Genomic DNA, 21,463 nt, shown 5'->3' with positions numbered 1-21,463 from the left:
CCGAGCATGCTCAGTAACAGCTGCTGAAGCCCCTGCCCTTCACCCCGCCCTTACTTGGCACCCGATGCTGCGAACTGTGCTTCACAGGGGCTAAAACGGGCAAAGCGGAGCGGGACGGGCAGGGGGCAGAAATGGACCGGGAACAGTTTCTCGCACTACACCGGACAGGAGCGCCCTCCCCCCCTCCCCCCGACCGGTGCCAGCGGGGACCACCGCAAGCAACCCCACCCGCCTGGGGGCGGTTCCAGCGGCGCCATCCCGTCAGGCCCGGGGCCGCGCGCCGGTGCCGAGGAGCGCGTGTGAGCCAGCGAGAGCCCTGGGGCGGTTGGCGCGCGCGGCGCGGCGGGGCGGGGCGGAGACCCAGCTCTGGGGTGAAGGACAGAGGCTGGGCCGAGCCACTGAGGGTGGCACACAGTGCCAGGGGCAGTCCGGATGGGTGGCCCGTCCTGGGGGCGGGGCAGTGGCAGAGTTGGGGCCCCAGAACATTTTTTTACAAGGGGTTTATACTCCTGGGGGGGATGCACTAACAAGGGTAACACTTCACTAAGCAGGCAGGCTGCTACCGTCTGCTCTGCCCAGGGGACAGAGCCTGCCCCTCGGAAACACCCCAAAGACCTGCCCCTCCATGCCCAGCGTGCTGCAAGAGGGGCAGAGTGGCTCTCGCTCTCTGACTGCCCAGCCCTCCTGGCCAGCCCTGATTTACGTCTCTACTGGCTGTTCCGGGTGCCCAAACTGACCCGTCTGCCCTGCCAAGGAGGGGCACGTGACGGCTCCTGTGGCTGCCCTTTGCGTCCCCATCAGAAGTCATTTTTCTGTGGGGAAGCAAAGAAATCGGGGTGGAGGGGGATCAATTCTGTGCAGTGATGCAGAATTCCTCCAGGAGTAAAGACTTCACCCCCCCCCCCGTTTTTGTAGCTGCGCATTCCTCCTACATCAGGTTTTCTAAACATCTTCTGTGTTGTTGCTCTTTTCTGGACTCTTGTTTAGCCACCTATTTTCTAAAGTGCAATGCCCAGAACTGGATGCAGTACTCCAGCTCAGGCCTACCCTGTACTGAGTAGAGGAAGACCGTTACTTCCCCTCTCTTACTCCCCAACACTCCTGTTACTAATGCCCCAAGTGCTACTGGCCTTTTTCAGGAATGCATTCTTTGTCTTAGATTCAATTTGTGATTCATGGTAATGCCCAGATCCTTTCCCACAGTACTACCACCTCTCTGGTAAAGAGGGTGATTAAACCCTATTTGAGTAGATGAGGCCATTCAAAAAGGAGTAGCAAGGGATAAGGAAATGGGAACAAAAACTTGAGCCTGAAGGGCTCTAGCGGAATTGGGTGGAAGAGATGTCAGAGTGGCTGGAGAAGTAAGGAGAACCCAAAGAGGACAGTGTCTCAGAACCCAAGAAAAGATAGGCCATCGGGGGGAGGGAGTATAGGGTTTGGCAACAGAGTGGCCAAGTTGGCCGAGGCTGCCATGTAGGGTTTAAGATTTAACCAGTAAAAGATCATCTCAGATCTTGGTGAGCGCTATTTCTGAGGAATGGAAAGGATGGAAGCCAGACTGAGTGGATCTAGTGCTTAGTTTATATAGAGCCACTCTGTGAATCCATGGAATTTGCACACCTTGAATACTACATGCAGTTCTGGTCACCCCCATCTCAAAAAAGTTATAATAGGAAAGTACAGAGAAGGGAAACAAAAATCATTAGGAGTATGGAACAGCTTTCTTAGGCAAGATTAAAAAGATTGGGACTGTTCAGCTTGGAAAAGCACTGACTGAGCGGTGATATGACAGAGGACTATAAAATCATGAGTGGTGTGGAGAAAGTGAATAAGGAAATGTTACTTATCCCTGTAACGTAGCACAAGAACCAGGGATCACCTAATGAAATTAATATGCAACAGGTATAATACAAACACAAGGAAGTAATTCTTCACACAATACACAGTCATGTGGAGTTTGGTGCCAAGGGAAGCTGTGAAGGCCAAAAGTATAATTGGGTTAAAAAAAATAACTAGATGAGTTCATGCAGGATAGGTCTGTCAGTGGCTGTTAGCCAAGATGGTCAGAGTTGCAACCATGCTCTGGCTGACCCTAAACCTCTTTTAGAAGCTGGGACTGGATGACGGGATGGATCATTTGATAAACTGCCTTATTCTGTTTGCTCCCTCTGAAGCATCTACCACAGGCTGGTGGCAGAAGACAAGATATTGGGCTAGGTGGACCATTGGTCTGACTCAGTATAGTTATAAGTTCTTAGTGTGATGGAAAGAAGTCAATACAGTTGGTGTAAAAAGCCTGCTCCCTGATTCTAGATGTCCCTTCAGGGGAAGAGGGAGTGCTGCTCTGCAGAGACAAAAGGCTCAGAGGTGGTTGGTACACAGGAAAAGGATCCAGAGGAGATTGTGAGGAAGGAGGTGGGAAATAGCTGTCAGGAGAGGATAGGGACAAGGAGACAGAGGGACTGGAAGAAGAGAACAGACAGTTAGTGACTGTCAGAATATCCTCTTCAAGAAATCAACCCTGAATGATACCAACTTAGTGAACCCTTTAAGTCAGCTTATAACACTGGAAAGTGCTCCCCCTCTAGTAAGTTGAAGGGGGAGATGGTTGGGAGATGTCCAGGTAATCTCCACGCCAGAATTTAGCATAGAGTGGAAAGAAAATGAAGTAAGAGTGGATACAGCTGTAGGTAGGAGGAAGGGCAGTGTAGATACAAGTCTAATAGGTTATACTGGTAGTAAAATAACCGTGCCTAATAGGGTACAGAATGTGAGTGAGGCCAAACAGCAAAAATTAAGATGTTTGTACACTAATGCAAGGAGCCTAGGTAACAAAATGGAGGAACTAGAGTTACTGGTGCAGGAAGTGAAACCAGATATTATAGGTATAACAGAGACCTGGTGGAATAGTAGTCATGACTGGGCTACAGGTATTGAAGGGTATGTGCTGTTTAGGAAAGACTGAAATAAAGGTAAAGGTGGTGGAGTAGCACTGTATATCAATGATGAGATAGAATGTAAAGAAATAAGAAGCGATGAAATGGATATGACTGAGTCTGTCTGGGCAACAATTAAATTGGGGAAGAAAACTATTAGAGCCTCCCCTGGGATAGTGCTTGGGGTGTGCTATAGACCGCCGGGATCTAATTTGGATATGGATAGAGCCCTTTTTAATGTTTTTAATAAAGTAAATACTAATGGAAACTGTGTGATCATGGGAGACTTTAACTTCCCAGATATAGACTGGAGGACGAGTGCTAGTAATAATAATAGGGCTCAGATTTTCCTAGATGCGATAGCTGATGGATTCCTTCAGCAAGTAGTTGCTGAACCGACTAGAGGGGATGCCATTTTAGATTTGGTCTTGGTGAGTAATGAGGACCTCATAGAGGAAATGGTTGTAGGGGATAATCTTGGCTCAAGTGATCATGAGCTAATTCAGTTCAAACTGAATGGAAGGATTAACAAAAATAAATCTGCAACTAGGGTTTTTGATTTCAAAAGGGCTGACTTTCAAAAATTAAGGAAATTAGTTAGGGAAGTGGATTGGACTGAAGAATTTATGGGTTTAAAGGTAGAGGAGGCCTGGGATTATTTTAAATTAAAGCTGCAGAAGCTATCGGAAGCCTGCATCCCAAGAAAGGGGAAAAAATTCATAGGCAGGAGTTGTAGACCAAGCTGGATGAGCAAGCATCTTAGAGAGGTACTTAAGAAAAAGCAGAAAGCATATAGGGAGTGGAAGAAGGGAGGGATCAGTAAGGAAAGCTACCTTATTGAGGTCAGAATATGTAGGGATAAAGTGAGACAGGCTAAAAGTCAAGTAGAGTTGGACCTTGCAAAGGGAATTAAAACCAATAGTAAAAGGTTCTATAGTCATATAAATAGGAAGAAAACAAAGAAAGAAGAAGTGGGACCGCTAAAAACTGAGGATGGAGTGGAGGTCAAGGATAATCTAGGCATGGCCCAATATCTAAACAAATACTTTGCCTCAGTCTTTAATAAGACTAAAGAGGATCTTAGGGATAATGGTAGCATGATAAATGGGAATGAGGATATGGAGGTAGACATCACCATATCTGAGGTAGAAGCGAAACTCAAACAGCTTAATGGGACTAAATCGGGGGGTCCAGATAATCTTCATCCAAGAATATTAAAAGAATTGGCACAAGAAATTGCAAGCCCATTAGCAAGAATTTTTAATGAATCTGTAAACTCAGGGGTTGTACCGTATGATTGGAGAATTGCTAACATAGTTCCTATTTTTAAGAAAGGGAAAAAAAGTGATCCAAGTAATTATAGGCCTGTTAGTTTGACATCTGTAGTATGCAAGGTCTTGGAAAAAATTTTGAAGGAGAAGGTAGTTAAGGACATTGAAGTCAATGGTAAATGGGACAAAATACAACATGGTTTTACAAAAGGTAGATCGTGCCAAACCAACCTGATCTCCTTCTTTGAGAGAGTAACAGATTTTTTAGATAAAGGAAACGCAGTGGATCTAATTTACTTAGATTTTAGTAAGGCGTTTGATACTGTGCCACATGGGGAATTATTAGTTAAATTGGATAAGATGGGCATCAATAGGAAAATTGAAAGGTGGATAGGGAATTGGTTAAAGGGGGGACTACAACGGGTCCTACTGAAAGGTGAACTGTCAAGTTGGAGGGAGGTTACCAGTGGAGTTCCTCAAGGATCAGTTTTGGGACCAATCTTATTTAATCTTTTTATTACTGACCTGGGCACAAAAAGTGGGAGTGTGCTAATAAAGTTTGCAGATGATACAAAGCTGGGACGTATTGCTAATTTAGAGAAGGACAGGGATACCCTACAGGAGGATCTGGATGACCTTGTAAACTGGAGTAATAGGAATAGGATGAAATTTAATAGTGAGAAGTGTAAGGTCATGCATTTAGGGATTAATAACAAGAATTTTAGTTATAAGCTAGGGACGCATCAACTAGAAGTAACGGAGGAGGAAAAGGACCTTGGAGTATTGGTTGATCATAGGATGACTATGAGCTGCCAATGTGATATGGCTGTGAAAAAAGCTAATGTCGTCTTGGGATGCATCAGGAGAGGTATTTCCAGTAGGGATAAGGAGGTTTTAGTACCGTTATATAAGGCACTGGTGAGACCTCACCTGGAATACTGTGTGCAGTTCTGGTCTCCCATGTTTAAGAAGGATGAATTCAAACTGGAACAGGTACAGAGAAGGGCTACTAGGATGATCCGAGGAATGGAAAACTTGTCTTATGAAAGGAGACTCAGGGAGCTTGGCTTGTTTAGCCTAACTAAAAGAAGGTTGAGGGGCGATATGATTGCTCTCTATAAATATATCAGAGGGATAAATACCAGAGAGGGAGAGGAATTATTTAAACTCAGTACCAATGTGGACACAAGAACAAATGGATATAAACTGGCCACTAGGAAATTTAGATTAGAAATTAGACGAAGGTTTCTAACCATCAGAGGAGTGAAGTTTTGGAATAGCCTTCCGAGGGAAGTAGTGGGGGCAAAAGATCTATCTTGCTTTAAGATTAAACTCGATAAGTTTATGGAGGAGATGGTATGATGGGATAACATGGTTTTGGTAATTAAATATTCATGGTAAATAGGCCCAATGGCCTGTGATGGGTTTTTAGATGGGGTAAGATCCAAGTTACCCGGGAAAGAATTTTCTGTAGTATCTGGCTGATGAATCTTGCCCATATGCTCAGGGTTTAGCTGATCGCCATATTTGGGGTCGGGAAGGAATTTTCCTCCAGGGCAGATTGGAAGGCCCCGGAGGTTTTTCGCCTTCCTCTGTAGCATGGGGCACGGGTCACTTGCTGGAGGATTCTCTGCTCCTTGAGGTCTTCAAACTACAATTTGAGGACTTCAATAGCACAGATATAGGTGTGAGGTCTTTTTTAGGAGTGGTGGGTGAAATTCTGTGGCCTGCATTGTGCAGGAGGTCAGACTAGATGATCATAATGGTCCCTTCTGACCTAAATATCTATGAATCTATAAGTGATTTAGCAGTGTGCAATTTTATTGTGTACTCTATGTTCTTTAAGTGGAAGGCTGAAAGTTCAGCCATCTAGACTCCACTACACTAGCATTGTAACTGAAAACCTTAGCTTTCCCAAAGTACTCACTTTGTAGCACAGTTGCATTTAGTTAGTATCCAGGAAAGCAAATTATACTCTGTTGATCTTAACATTTTCTGAAAGTGCTGTGAACATCAGCCACATTTCTTTCCTTTTGTGGCAATGTGATGTAGTCCTTTAATAGTCTCTCAAGTCTCCTTCCCGCTGGACTAGCTTAATGAGGTAACTGTTTTAATTAGCCCCTTACTAAGAGTTGTTTGATGTCTCTATGTCCGTTGAGTGTCTGCAGAATACTTTGTCCTAGGATAACAAAATGTCCAAGTGCCATCTAGTGGAGCCTTGTTAAATGTATGGCTCAAAATTATTAGTGTTATGTTGACAGCTTCTCACTGTTATATCCTGGGGTCTTTAATCATGCAAAACTCCCACTGAAGTGATTTGGTCAGATACAGGTTATGAAATTTGACATTGAGAGATTTTTAAAAAGCTGATTGCTTCTTCCCCTCTGCTGCACAATCTAGACCGGGTGGGCAAACTATGGCCCGCGGGCCACATCCGGCCCATGGGACTGTCCTGCCCAGCCCCTGAGCTCCCAGCTGAGGAGGCTGGCCCCTGGCCCACTGTCCCCACTCCCCCGCAGCCTCAGCTCACTGTGCTGCTAGTGCTCTGGTCCACTGCTCCTGGCAGGCAGCACAGCGGTGTGGCTGGCGCATGGTAAGGGGGCGGGGAGTGGGGGCTACAGAAGGGCAGTCAGGGGACAGGGAGCGGTTGGATGGGGTGGAGGTTCGGGGGGGGGCGGTCAGGGAATGGGGGGGGGCTGGATAGGCATGGGAGTCCTGGGGGGCCTGTCAGGGGGCAGTTGGATAGGCGTGGGAGTCCCAGGAAACCTGTCGGGGGCAGGGGTGTGGATAGGGGTCAGGGGACAGGGAGAAGGGGGGTTGGATAGGGGATGGAGTCCCAGGGGGGTGGTTAGGGGCGGGGGTCCTGGGATGGGGTGATCAGGGGACAAGGAGCAGTGGGGGTTTGATGGGTCGGGATTCTGAGGGGGATGGGAAGTGGGAGGGGGTGGACAGAGGGCAGGGGCCAGGCTGTTTGGGGAGGCACAGCTTTTCCTACCCGGCACTCCATATAGTTTTGCAACCCCGATGTGGCCCTCAGGCCAGAAAGTCTGCCCACCCCCAGGACCGGCTCTAGGCACCAGCAAAGCAAGCACGTGCTTGGGGCGGCACATTTCCAGGGGCGGCATTCCAGCCATCCTTTTTTTTCAGGGAAGTTGCGCTGTCGGAGCTGCGCCACTTAGATGGGGCGAGGGCGCTGCACTCCTGGCCGCGGCAGAAAGGGGAAGCCCCAGCCCTGGGATGCTGCACTGCCAGAGCCCAGCCACTACCTGGGGAGGAGAGGGCAAGTCCTGCCGGGGAGCCGCGGCTCATCTGCCACTTCATCTGCGCACTGGCTGCTGCGCTGCCTTGTGCTACCCCTTATATCGGGGCTTCTCTGCGCGGCTGGGCAGGGGAGGGGGTAAAGCCCCCGCAGGCACTGGGAGAAGGTGACATCACTCTCTCCGGTTCCAGCGCTGCCTGCGAGCCCCAGCCCCACCTGAGCTTGGGGCAACAAATTTTTTGCTTGGGGGTGGCAAAAAACCTAGAGCTGGCCCTGCCCACCCCTGATCTAGAGATGCTTCAGCTCCATATTTCAGTTTAGTCTGATAACTGCTATGCCTAAACAAATGTGTGAAATGTGGATGACTCAGGGAAACCTCTCTCCACATACAGAATCAATGATCACAACCGGGAATAAGAAAGAGGATGTGCCAGTCACACTGGAAATCTCGGGATGAATGCCTTTGTAGACCGTGTGAAAGGGAAGATCAAAACTGAAACAGTCTTTCTATTCCCCCAAAATCTGAAATAGGAAAAAGATGCTTAAGAGTAAGATTAAAAAACAAAAGAAACTGAGTATAGCTCTGGAAGGAATAAGCAAGAGTGGAAAGATGCAACAGCGGGCCACCAAATCAGAAACAGACAATAATGATTACTGGGTAAGTGGGGGATTGTCAGGATTCCTTCCCCACTCTGAACTCTGGGCTACAGATGTGGGGACCCGCATGCAAGACCCCCTAAGCTTATTTTTACTAGCTTAGGTTAAAAACTTTCCCAAGGCACAAATTCCACCTTGTCCTTGAACAGTATGCTGCCACCACCAAGTGATTTAGACAAAGAATCAGGGAAAGGACCACCTGGAGTTCCTGTTCCCCCAAAATATCCCCCCAAGCCCTTACACCCCCTTTCCTGGGGAGGCTTCAGAATAATACCCTAACCAATTGGTTACAAAGTGAACACAGACCCAAATGCCTGGATCTTTGGACAATGAAAAAAAAATCAATCGGTGCTTAAAAGAAGAATTTTATTTAAAAAAAAAAGAAAAGGTAAAATCCCCTCTGTAAAATCAGGTTGGAAGATAACTTTACAGGGTAACAAAGGATGCACAAAACACAGAGGAACCCCCTCTAGCCTTAGTTTAAAAGTTACAACAAAACAGGGATAAACCTCCCTCCAGCAAAGGGAAAATTCACAAGTTGAGAACACAAAGAAACTAATACGCCTTTCCTGGCTGAACTTACAATTTCTGTAATATGAGAGACTGATTCAGAATGGTTTGGAGGACATGAATTGATGTCCAGTCCCTCTTAGTCCCAAGAGCAAATGAACACGGAAACAAAGCCTCTCCCCCTCCCCAGATTTGAAAGTAACTTTTGTCCCCATTGGTTCCTTTGGTCAGGTGCCAACCAGGTTATTTGAGCTTCTTATCCCCTTACAGGTAAGGAGAAATTTTAGGCTATGCTTATGGTTATGACAGGGATAAAAGCCTATTATTACTCTATTCTAGACCTTTCTGTATTTAACCCTTTGCCAACACTAGTATATCATGTTATAGCACTAAAGGTCTCTGAATTAGTCTGAAAAAGGAATATAGGCAGAAAGGAGGCTTCAGAAAGTATTGAGCCAACCAACCTTCTTCATGACTGTATTCTGCAGTATTCGCTACCTATCGTCATACCTGCCAGCAGTCACTACAGGTTAACACCTGTACCCAGTGGCTGGTGTCCGGGTATGTATGGGTATGTCTACACTGCAATTAAAAATCCATGGCTGGCCTGCGCCAGCTGACTTGGGCTTGCGGGACTCAGGCTAATGGGCTGTTTAATTGCAGTGTAGACTTTTGAGCTTGGGCTGGTGCCTAGACTCTAGGACCCTGCAAGGTGGCAGCATCCCAGAGCACAGGCTGCATCCGGAGCCCAAATGTCTACACCACAATGAAACAGCCCCTTAGTCTGGCCAGCTGCAGGTGCCTCCCAGAAGCAACTAGGGGCTACTAGGGCCACTTTCATCCTTGACTTCCCTTCCCCTTCCAGTGAAATTAGCAGTTCAGGCTTTGCAAAGAAGCTGCACATTGTTTTGTGGGAGGAGGGGAGGAAACCTGGGAGCAAAGCAGCTCCTGAGGGGCAGGGAAATACACAACTACAGTAATAACAGGAGAACAAGGAGGAACAGAGGACTGGAGAATATGGGGGCAGAGGGAAACTTCAGAGAGGGTAATATGGAAGGGTAGAGAGGGAGACCATGAGGAGCAAGAAGCCAGCAGGAAAAGGGAATACATGTGTAAGGGACAGGAGCAGGAAGGGAGGCCAACGTTTGGTGAGGAGATGGAGAAGGGGGAAAAGAAATCAAAGTCCCCCCACCCCCATCAGTTAGGAGAAAGCCAGAGGAGACACTCATCTTTGTTGGTACAGTTAAGACAGAATTTTAAATCTAAGTTATCACACATAAATTGTGGGCAGGGCACTTTTATGGGGAAAACCTAAATGCTCCAAAATGACAAAGCAGAGGAAACCCCAAGGTGATTTATTATTTTAATTTGTAATTTTTAATTCATGATTTTGAATGCTTACTGTTGGCAATGCCTTATACAGGGGGTTTATTATCCCTACTCATCACCATGGGATTTAATGTGTATGAACCATGGAAGTGTGATCGTTGAGGGAGGTTTGAGAAGCTTGGACAGCAAACTATTATGAGAGAAACCAAACATTGGGTGAGTTGGGAAAAAAGGATTCAACATTTCTTGGCTGCATAATGTGTGGAATATAGAGAGATACTTGTAGCTAAGCTTTTGTCAAGAGCTCCAGGATAAAGCATATTTTCAAGGATTTAGAGTGCCTTGCTGTTGGAAACTGAATTTGGCTGAAAGTTAGTATACAACCTATCAATGAAACTGAATTTTGTCACTTCACATTTTTTAATCTCTTAGTGATGCATGAGCCCAAATTGTCCAGGGACTTAAAAGGTGTAACTGAGATGGACAGTGGCTTGAGGGCTGAGGCTGGACACACTGCAGGTGCTAGCTTGATTCGAAAGTAGGTTTATGAAATAGCATTTCCTAAATCAGGGTGCAGCAGCCAGACTAGTATCAGGGGATACAGGGAAGAGGAAAGGAGCAATTATAGTGGGAAAGCTGCACGTCTCCAAATCTGTCTTGCCCCCCCAGGGGACTCCTTTTAATACTGACTGCCTTTTGTCTCTGCTTCTGCTGAGTGCCTTGCTAGCTCTTAGGCCAGGTCTACACTATAGACATATATTGGTGAAACTACATCGCTCAGGGTTCTGAAAAAAATCCCCCCCTGGAGCAATGTAGTTATGCCGACCTAGCTCCTGGTGTGGATGGTGCTATGTCAGTGGGAGTGCTTCTCCTGTCGACATAGCTACCATTTCTTGCGGATGTGGATTAACTAGGATGACAGGAGAAGCTCTCCTGTTGGGATAGGAGTGTCTTCAATTAAATGCTACAGTGGCGCAGCAGCTCTGATGCAGCGTTTTAGGCATAGACCTGCCCTTAGAGAGAGAAGCTGGGTGAGGTAATATCTTTTGTTGGTGAAAGAGAGCTTTTGAGTTTACACAGAGTTCTTCAGGTCTGGGAAAGTATCCAGTGTCACAGCTAAATACAAGGTGAAACAGATTGTTTAGTATAAGTAGTTAACAGATATTATGTGAACTCCTGGGGGAATGCTGCACCAAAAAATTAAGAATTCTGTGCACAATATTTTAAAATTCTGCAAAATTCTGTATATTTTATTTGTCAAAATAACACAATATAATCACACCAGTTTCAATTATTTTGGTAATTTATTTCAAAATACCTGTCAGCAAGTTTGTCTGTAACAATACAGACAAAAGAAACCGATTCAGGAAATTTTTTTGACAAAGATTCCTTACTAGGCATATTAATAGAGTTTTGAGTAATTTATTTAAACTGCAATACAGAAACATCGCACCCCTCAGAAGTGCTGCAAAGACTTGGGGGGAGTCAGGAGTAGCAGAGGAGCTGAGGGAGAGGGAAGGAGCCTGGGAGTGTACCTGGAGGGTTGTTCGGTGTGGGTGGGAGAAATATGGAATAGGGTAGCCTCCCCCCATGCAGTCCCTGGCTGACTCCTACCCTCTATCGTTCAGTCAGGCATATTTGCCCCATCCCTGTGTGTCCCTGCAGCATACCTTCCACATGTCCCCACACTGCCCTCCTACCTGTGTCCCTGCAGCTCCCCCTCCCCGGTTCCCATGTGTCCCTGCAGCCTACCTACCCCCATCCCCATGTGTCTCTGCAGCACCATCCCCATGTGGCCCCTGCAGCCCCCCTCCCATTCAGCCGCTGGCTCAATGCTGTCATCCCACTAGCTTCTGAGCCCATGCTCCAGTCTGTCCCCCCCACACACACTAGTCCTTCTGAACCCCACTCTGTGACACCCCCCCAATAGCCCCGCTTTGTCCATTCTATGCCTCCTCACCTGGCCCCGCTGTGAGGAATGCAGTCTCTCCCCCTCCTGGCTTGCTGCTCTCTCTTCTAGTGCCACAGCAGCCCCTGGTGGATGAAAAGTGTAAGAATCTATATTCTGCAGAGAAAAAAAATCTGTGGGGGAACATGAATTCTGCATGTGCGCAGTGGTGCATAATTCCCCCAGGAGTAAAAATTGTAAGAGACCATTCAAGGTAAAGTGGCCAGGTAACACTGCAGTCATAAGAAAAAAAGGGGTTTAGTGGGTTACAGATTATTCTGATAAGGCATAAATCCAGTATCTTTATTAAATCCATGATTTTTAGTGTCTAGTAAAGTTATGAATTTAAGCCCCCAGGCTTAATGAGGACAGAGGTCAGATATGGAGCAATCACTTTGTGAAAAGTGTTAGCACTTGGTTAATTATTAAGTATCAGATATTATGCCAATATTTTATTTAGTGTTTTGGGGAGAGAGGAAAACACAGGCAACAGGATGTGTTACTCCCTGCCACAAAACTCAGTCTCTCAAACTGGCCAGTTCCCTGTTGGACAAAAACCTGGTAAACTGGCTAATTTCCAGTGTCTAGGTGAGACTGTTAGGGGTTGCTTTGCTGAGGGCAAGGGAGGATTTGATTGCCATGAGGAGAAGGGCTGGAGGAGGGTTATGATTAGCAGTGACTCCTGCTCTTGCAGCCACTCACTCAGCCCAGGAGACAGCAGGGGGTGAATCAGTCAAGGCTGAGAACTTTTGGAGCTCTCAGATCGAGAAACTGTAGTTCCTCCCAGAGTTGTTTCTTGCCGTCCAAATTCTCTGTTCTGATCCAATATTAAAAGAAGACTCAAAAACCTTTTGATGTATAAGCAACCGAGACCATAAAAAAAATTCAGCAACATGGAGGAGCTCTGGTTTTGCTGTTGCTCCAACAGCCTAATAAATCAGAATTTGCAGGATCTGAACTGGAACTTTGTCTACTCAAAAGTTTCCCTTCAATGATGGCTACTTGCAATGAGGGTCTCTGTCAGCTTCCTACCTCCTCTGCATACTGCCAGCCTTGAACCTCTGGCCACAAATAGCTAAATTTCTCGCCTTAAAAGACCACCACCACAATTCTTAGCCTGTTCCTTTCAGTATTTCCAGCCCAAACTGAGGGAGGAAGTACCAGAAATTTCAAGAGAAAGCACATTCTCTACAGAGCAAAATAATTCACCCCTATGCGGAGGACTTGCATATAGGCCCATGAGCAACTTAAATTTCATTTAGCTGCTTTAAATAGGGCTTACCTGCAACTTAAGTGGCGCATAGGCCATGTGCACAGACAGAGATGAATCAGTCAATGCTAAGATCTGTGGTTTTAAATGTCTATATCCAAAGATTTTAAGGTTTGGATATGATTAAATCTGGAGTGTCCAGCAGCAGGTTAGCTGATTTTCTTATTCTCCTGGATGTTCTAGCTGGAGATTGTAGAGTTAGACTTTGGCAGCATAGGGAAGGTAAGGGAGTCTTTATATTTCTACACCTAAAAAATTTTCACACTACTGTTAGATACAGAGCAAATACAGGAGAAAAGGAAAGTGAATCTCCCATCTCCACGATCTTTTCTAGAATAAATATTCTTGAACATAAAAATGAAAATTTTGGGAAGAAAAATATTTAACACATTTGGGGCCAAGTTGATGATGGCAACTTTTTGTGAGAGCACTATTGTGAGGCCTGTTACTGCAGCAATTTTCCATAAGGGGAATGATGGAAAATCTGAGCTTTTAGATCTAGCAACTTTCACAAAGCTGATTGTCAGACTAATCTGGAATGGTAGGGCATGTAGAGTTAAGCAAAGGAATATGACTTAATTTTATCTGAACAGAAATGTAGTTGTGATCAGCACAGACACTTCAGGAGGAAAAAGGAGCCTGAACCCCAAAGAATAAGCAATTGAATCAACAGATTTATAGTACAATAATATTGTTTTTCTCCAGACAGGAGGGAAGGTAGCGATTTCACTGTCTGTAATGGAAATTAAGCATTGTGGAAACAATACAATGGAAGCCATATTTACATATGAGTCAACAGGGGGATGGGAATTCAACAGAAGAGAAGAACATCATCCTGACTCTGGGAACAAAATGTTGAGTTTAGAGAAATATAAGGGGAAGCAATAAGCCATTTTGGCATCTATCACTTAGAGCAGTGCTACTCAAAGTGGTGGTCTGCGGACCGGTGCCAGTCCACGAGCCATCGGCTGCCGGTCTGCGGGCACATTGGAAAAAAAAATTGCCAGTCGACCACATCAGATAGCTTGAGAAGCACTGACTTAGAGGACAAAGGGATCAGCATCCTCTGATTCTGTGAATGGTCGATTCTCCTGCCTAAGGGGCTAGAAATGTTGATAGCTGAGAAAACTGCTTAGGCAAAGACTGTAGCTTGGTAAAGTTATGTTTTAGTTACTAGAACATGTGTTATTTTTGTTTTGTTTGTAACCATCCCTGTCTCTCATTTTCTCTTGCTTGGTATCACAAATCTATGTTGTTTATTAATGAATTTATTTTTGTTTTATTATAAATTCACCCAGTGCTGTTACACTGAAGTAAGGCATTCATCCTCAGTTGAACCAGCAGGCTGGTGTGTAATCTGTCTCCTTGGAGACAGTGGCCCGACTAATTTCTGAGTGGTGTCTGGACTAGACACTGCAGAGAGATGTCTCTGGGGAACTCAGAAACTGGGGTTCACTGCATGTTACCTTGAGGGTTAGGTTTAGACTGGCAAATTCTTGAGGCGTTTGTTGGCGAGACCAACCGACTGGTGTGGCAGGGATCTCTCACAGTTTAAGCTCTGCCAAAGCTCTCACCTGCAGAGGCAGAGGGGTAACAGTGGCTTACGGTTCTGGGCACCTCGAGAAAGCATCACTTTAGAAAGAACCCCATTAGTCCAACTGGTTGGTTCTCCGCACAGGAGTTAATCTTACCCTGTGAAATGAAGCAAAGTGCAATTTCACAATATATACACACACATTTGTTTTGAAAGTTAAAGAAGACACTGCACATTTTTTCTTACAAACATATAAATTATTTTATTTACAAAGCCATGTTACAAAAAAAATAATAATAAAGCAAAAAACAAAAAAATACAATCGCTCACTAGAGAATATCTCCAGGCCCGGTGTTGAACCATGGCAGTATCAATCAGATACATGTTTGTTCTGTTTTTCCTTTTTTAAAACTGTAAGCCATAGAATTTACTATTTACACCTACTTTAGACATTTATTCTGCTTACAATTATCACAAGCATGGAATGAATTCTATTTGATACTGCTAACACAGAAAGGTGCAGGACAAAGAATGAAAATACTTAGTGTTACAAAATATGGACTGTAGAAAAGAAATTGACTGTACAAGTATGGCATTATTTTTTTAGAATGATTGGACATGCTTTCTTCAAAAGTTTTCTGGAAAAATTTCTAAAATCTGAAGTAGGAAAGCACAATATAGCAGGTGCAAATTCATTTCTGTGCAACAACAGTTATTTAATATACCCCATGACTGACCAGCTATGCAAAACCCACAGAGTTTTGTTAAAGTGCCATGGGTCAACAGCATAACAAAATATAAGGTGTAAATAGAAAAATTTCATTTTTTTTCTTTTTTTAAAACAATAGTTCACTGAGAATCAGCAATAATAGAATATGCTGTATAAACTATTCTCTACAAAGGTCGATCAGCACTATTTACAATTGTTACAACGATACAAAAGAAGGCATACAAGTTATCCAAGTCGCTTTTTAAATTTTTTTTATGGCTGACGGGCCTATGCATTGCGTATGTCTAACAACCAAAGCTTCTGAGCCTATATTGCTGGAAACAAATCACAAGATCTTCAGGCAAATGAGGGAGAAAAAGAACGGCTGAGTGAATGCTACACTAATAATGCATTATAGGCTGGTCCAGTTTATATCCATTTTTAAAAATGTTTATTTCCATTTCACTTTTCAGGCTGAAGTTTTTAATACATATAAAATCAAATAATGCTTCTTTAATGAAGGGAGAAATACCATGGGGTTTTCACTTGACACTTAGCTTTCACCAAATGCTGTCAGGCCTAAGCCAGTTGAAAAAAAATTTAAGCAGCATTCAAAGGTTCGTCTCCAGGTTCCAGCTTTCCAATTAAAAGATGCATGTAAAGAGCTAAAAGTCCTTAAAACGACTGAATTACTCCTTCAGTCACTGACAAGCTTTATTTCTCAGAAGCAGCCACGGAATCCCACAAGCACTATTTTCCCTCTGGAAGCAGAGGGACACTTCATCAATTACAGAGGGTAACTTTGTTACTAAGATTTTTAAATTCCTGCAGTTTTACAACTCAAAATAAATTAAACAACAACATAGTTCTGCTTCTAAAACTGAACAAGACAAAAATTGTGCAAAAATAACAAAGATATGTACACATTTTTCAGTCTGAAGAAATGGTCAATAAAAACATAATTCAAAGAACATTTTAAAAATATAAAACATTGCTTAAACTTTCCTACATTTCATACTGTTTCTGAAACTATTCTGGTCAGCTAGCTCCGAAATATAGTAAAACATAAATTATTACAAAATTAACACTATAAAAATTTACTTTAGGAATATCTTCTAAACTTTTTTCAAAGGGTCTAGCCTCATTTACAATTCCTTAAACATTTTATAATTCTTAAAATCTGCCTTAAGCCTTCTTTTTTAAAAAAAGAAAAAAGTAATCTCCTTACTATCTGCAGTCTCTCCTTTCCCCAAGATGTAAATAAACCAGCATATAAGTGCACTTTTAACACTGTAGAAATAAAAATGAACTCCTCTGTACTAATGTTCCAGTACCTGGTATCAATTTTCTGATTATAAAATCTACATTTTATATAAAAAAAAAATCAGTAATCCTATAAGAAACACTGTCAGTGCAATTCTATTGATGCAAACCAATCTGTTCAACTCCTGTCCTTGCAAACCCAAATTGTTTAATGAAGCAAATTAGTAGTATGATTTTAGGGGTCACAACTCCCATCACGATATGGGGAATTTTAATGTTGCGTTCCTACTAACTTTAGCAGGAGTTAGATGTGTAAATCCTCCATGTGTTGATTGGAGTACAGACTCCTTAAGAGTCATGAAGTCAATGGGAGTTATGGGTGCTGAGCATCCATCAAGATTAGTTCTTAAAGTTGCAATGCCCCAGTTGTTACAAACTGCTGAGAAATGCACTAGGTAATTTTTTTTTATCCATAAGACAAGCATAAATCCAGAGATTACTGTAGTTTGTAATTAATGACAACACTTTTTGGGGACAATTTAAAATCCAAGACATGAATTAGATTATTTTGGAATGTCCACTGTTACTGTTGTAAGAAACAAAGGGAGCAAAGCAACATTAATAGCTTGAGAAGGCATGAGACAGAACAAAGCAGAATGCACAGATCAGTGGCAAATACAAGCGAGAAACTAAACAATCCACTATTATAGCAGTTTTCTGTAAATTTCATTTAGAACCACAAACTGATAAAAGGTTAAATCCACCTGCAGGACACAGAAAATAAAAACTCTGTGTTGTAGGGTTGCTGAGAGCTAGAGATTATAGGCTGGTTCCTTTTCCTTGCTATGGAAGAGTCCTTATCCTACCAGTCCGATTTGATGTCTTCTAAAAGAGAAACCAGAGCCAGTTTCAAAACCATGAAACATTTCCCAGTACACGCGCTTGTTCATTCAATACTGTAACAACTTTAATAATGCACCTGCTGCTGAAAAGGCTAAAAAAGGAATTTGTTTTTCTTAAATCTTGTAACAAGTAAAGTTTAATCTCTTTTGAGAAATAAACTCATTACATTAGACTCCAGTGAAAAGAAGCTGTATCAAATATGCTGTATGTTTCCATGTTTCTGTGTGTAGGGTTTAAAAAAAAAAGATTCAGCGATACACTGACTTAATGAACACAAGAATCAGGGCAAATGTGAAATAACAAACAGGAGGCAGATCTAAAGAATCTTTTCCTTATACATCACATCTCCACTAGCCTTAGGCAGAAAAGTTGCTGTAATCCCAAATGACATACAGTGCATTGTCACCTCTTACTATAGTGATCTGGTTATACATATTAAAAAACCATAATGAGGGATTGAAATATTAAAACATTCAGGTACCTAAAAATATTACAAAGACAAAAAAAAAGAGATTAATTATAAATCTAATGCAGGGATGGATGTTATGGCCAGTAATTCTGGGGAAGTCTGCTTTTAGTTCGCAGCTGACATTAACAGGTAGAAGACATTTTCATGTAAAGTCATCACTTTACCAACTCCATTATGGTTTATTAAAAACTACACAGTGCGGGCTACTGTGACAATATCCTGATTGCTGCAACTTTCAGATACCAGATCAGTTTATGTAATTGACAAAAATCTTACAAAGAGACATTGCCATATAGCATAAACCTAATATCTGACTTCCAGAGCACTCTGTTGCCAATTCATATTATCAATATTAACCCCAATCATTCAAAAACTCTGAGTCAGGCCCCACTAAATCATGAGGTTTAAAAACAACAATATAGTTTGGTTTATTTGCGTTTAGGGTTCATGTTTTCAAGCTTCAGCTGTCACTGTGAGGGCTAGAACCTTACTTTTTTTAAAAATGAAAGCTCAGATTTTCACTCAGTGACTAACAGCTGGGGCTTTAGAAAAATCACCAAATATTGCAGTGCTTGATAAGACTGTAAGAGCTGGCAACAGTGTAATAGCTTCTGTTTATGTACGACTGCCACAAAATCAATGTTTTGTACTCTTGGGTTCTCACTGGTGGATCCAGTACAGTAGTTAACTAACAAGCGTTATTCCTAGGGTTGTGTATAGATGATGCAGCTGAATAAACAAAACAGGAATTGCCCCTTGAATCAACCAAAAATCTGTATTATGCCTTGTAACAGCTTTTGCCCCTGACTGCTGTTGGCATTTGGATGTCATTATCTCAAAAATAAAAGCCAGTGTGCAAAGAGAGATTTTCCAATGCATTTATTTATTATTAGTAGTTCTTCCTCCATGTACTTCCTCCTTTAAATCAGCAAGCAAGAGGGAATAAATTATTTTATTTTAGGTCATATTTTGGCAGTTCATCTCTAGATGATGGTGATTCAGATTATTGTCAATGGGGGAAAATGATACAAACTATCAGCATTAGGATTATCACTATTTCTGTTGTTTGTTTCTCTCCTCCCTTGTCTACACGGGGAAAATTGACCAGCATTGACTGCTTTGTGAGTGGCATTCATATTCCTGAATAAAGTCACTTCTGTTCTGGAGGAGACGGTCCATATGGGGAATAGCTATGGGGGAATATCTTATCCTTCTCTAGGGACTTGATACAGTGGGAAAGCTTGTGTCTTCCAATGACCCTGAGAGCTAGGCTGGTGGGAGTTTAACTCCTGGTAGGGCTGTCCAAGCTGGACATGTCAAAGGGTAGGGACCAAATGAAAAGCAGTCGACAGGTCCTCCACGTTGAACAACAGGCCAACAACCTGCCCTCTCAAACAAGCTGCGTTATACAAACACAACAAGGTAGTCATTCCAGCAAAGAGTATGATAGAGAGGGATGGCAGAGCATTGTTCATGCCCTGAGCGATGTCTGATGGTGTGGGAAGGACTCAGATTCAGAGTGGTTTGTATGGCTATGACAGTCAATTTCCTTGTGTAGACAAGCCCTTGTCTCCTCCTCTCTAACATTTCCTCTGTCCTACTACTCTTTGCTGTAACTGCATCAGCCTAGTCAGTTTCCTTTTGCAGTGAGTTTTGTGTGTAAAGCACTGTTTCAGTTGCTGCTGGCTGGTGTTCCACCACATCAGAGACAGCTGGCCAGGCAAACAACAAATTGATTGGGCTGTGGTGTGCGTGGCCAACAATATGCAGGAAACTCACCATTCATACACACTTTGGGAGCGATAAACTGCTGCAAAAAGAATCTTAATGAGGGGGAAAAAATCTAATATTAATTTATAAAAGGAGGATTAAATCTACAGAGGACAAAGATTAAAAATATAATTTAATACATAAAACGATTCAAACATTACTTGACAGAGTATCTGGTATTTGACTACTTAAGTGCACTTTTGCTTAGAAAACAACAACCGCAAAACTTACTTGTCTGTTGTGTACTGGGTTTGATGTACTTGAAGGACTGGATTGTGACAAAGCTACACTGCTATTTTTTCCAATCTGAAAGACATTAATTGAATAGTATTGAAAGGCACATTGTTGTCAGATGCATGGAAAGCCTGTATTGGCCTTGTTTTCTTTCATGTTGAAAACACCTTTTACATTTATTTAGAAAACAGAGGTAACATTGCTACTGTCTATTGAAAAACAAATTTCTTTAGATATATTCCTAGTGATCTCAGTGAACCTGTTAAGGCAGGCAAATGTAGTTACACTTCACAAAGCACATAAGAAACACTAACTGGAACAGTATGGGACAGAAAAACAACAAATCAGACGGACCCTCTGTCTAGCTTGTAGTGACTCGACTTTGACTTGTGGGCTACAAGCTGATTTCAGACTGATGCACTGGGCTGCAGCTAATCTATTGCAGCACCTCAAGCTAGTGGACACATTGCAAAGGCATCAAGCTGCTGAGTCTTCAGTAATCCTTTGGATTTCTGACCTCAACATTTATTACATTTTGCTGTGTGTCTTGGTCAACCTCCAGTACTTGTCCCTGTGAATCTGCAGCCCTAACAGCTGCAAATGGGAAGTGCTGTATTATACTCTGTTACCTCTGACTGTTGTGTAGGGGTACACTTATGACTATTTTGATTACACTGTTGAATTTTAGAATGGAGGAAGATACTTTGCATACCCCTAGTTTAATGTTTACACCCTTAAACCGCTTTTGTTATGCGTTGTCTAACAAAATCCTTTTAAAGTATAGTCAAGGTTGTGGCTTTTGCTTCTGTTTTTTGTATAGTTTATTCTACATATTAATCACCCTCTGCGTAAAGCAAGGTATCCCAATGCCCCTTAAGTTCCTTTCCTTGTTTTTAGCTTCAGTTTGCATCCTGAGTCTGTTACTTTCATAAATAGGTTTGTTGCATCCATTCCTTTATATTGTACCTTTCAGCATTATAGACTCTTTACAGACCCTTGCAATTGCTTCTTTTCTAGCTATTTCTCATAGATATATATGTTGTCTCAACTGCACAGAGCCCTCTCTGTCATGTTTGTTGTTTCCTTCTACATGTTTATTTCCCTGTACAGAGTATCAAAGCCATAACACATGTTGATTCAGAGCAAATCCTTCCCTCTGCTAGTTGGTCAGAGGAAAAAGGGAAGAGAGCATTTTTCAATCAGACTGACATGGTCCTTCTACGGTGCACAAGAAGGTATAGCCAGATTCATTTATTAGCCCAGTGGACAGGGAGTTTGCATTGCACTTGAGGAGAGGGACACTTACATGCTTTCTTCTATATACGTTGTATTAGCCTGCTCACCTACTCAATGCTTCCTTCTGCCTCCATCTACTGGGGCAGGGTTGTTTAATGGTAAGGC

At 43.0% G+C, this 21,463-nt stretch overlaps 1 protein-coding gene across 6 annotated transcripts in view; it reads right to left on the bottom strand.

Annotated features, from left to right (window-relative positions):
- Window positions 1-14,947: 14,947 nt before the first annotated feature.
- The window catches only part of ATXN7L1 (ataxin 7 like 1), a 197,855-nt gene continuing 191,339 nt past the window's right edge, over window positions 14,948-21,463 (bottom strand). For all 6 annotated transcript variants that reach the window (XM_073328480.2, XM_073328479.2, XM_073328481.2 and 3 more), the window contains 2 exons: window positions 20,060-20,134; window positions 14,948-17,571 (listed from right to left, as the gene is read on the bottom strand). In XM_073328480.2, the coding sequence (XP_073184581.2) occupies window positions 17,530-17,571; window positions 20,060-20,134 (117 nt within the window). In that variant the 3' untranslated portion in view covers window positions 14,948-17,529. The remainder of the gene's footprint in view (window positions 17,572-20,059; window positions 20,135-21,463) is intronic.

Source organism: Lepidochelys kempii, chromosome 1 (assembly GCF_965140285.1).
Source record: "Lepidochelys kempii isolate rLepKem1 chromosome 1, rLepKem1.hap1, whole genome shotgun sequence".
In the NCBI taxonomy this organism is placed as follows: Eukaryota; Metazoa; Chordata; order Testudines; family Cheloniidae; genus Lepidochelys; species Lepidochelys kempii.
The sequence above is the reverse complement of the archived record's forward strand: the minus strand, read 5'-3'. Positions and strand labels throughout refer to the sequence as shown.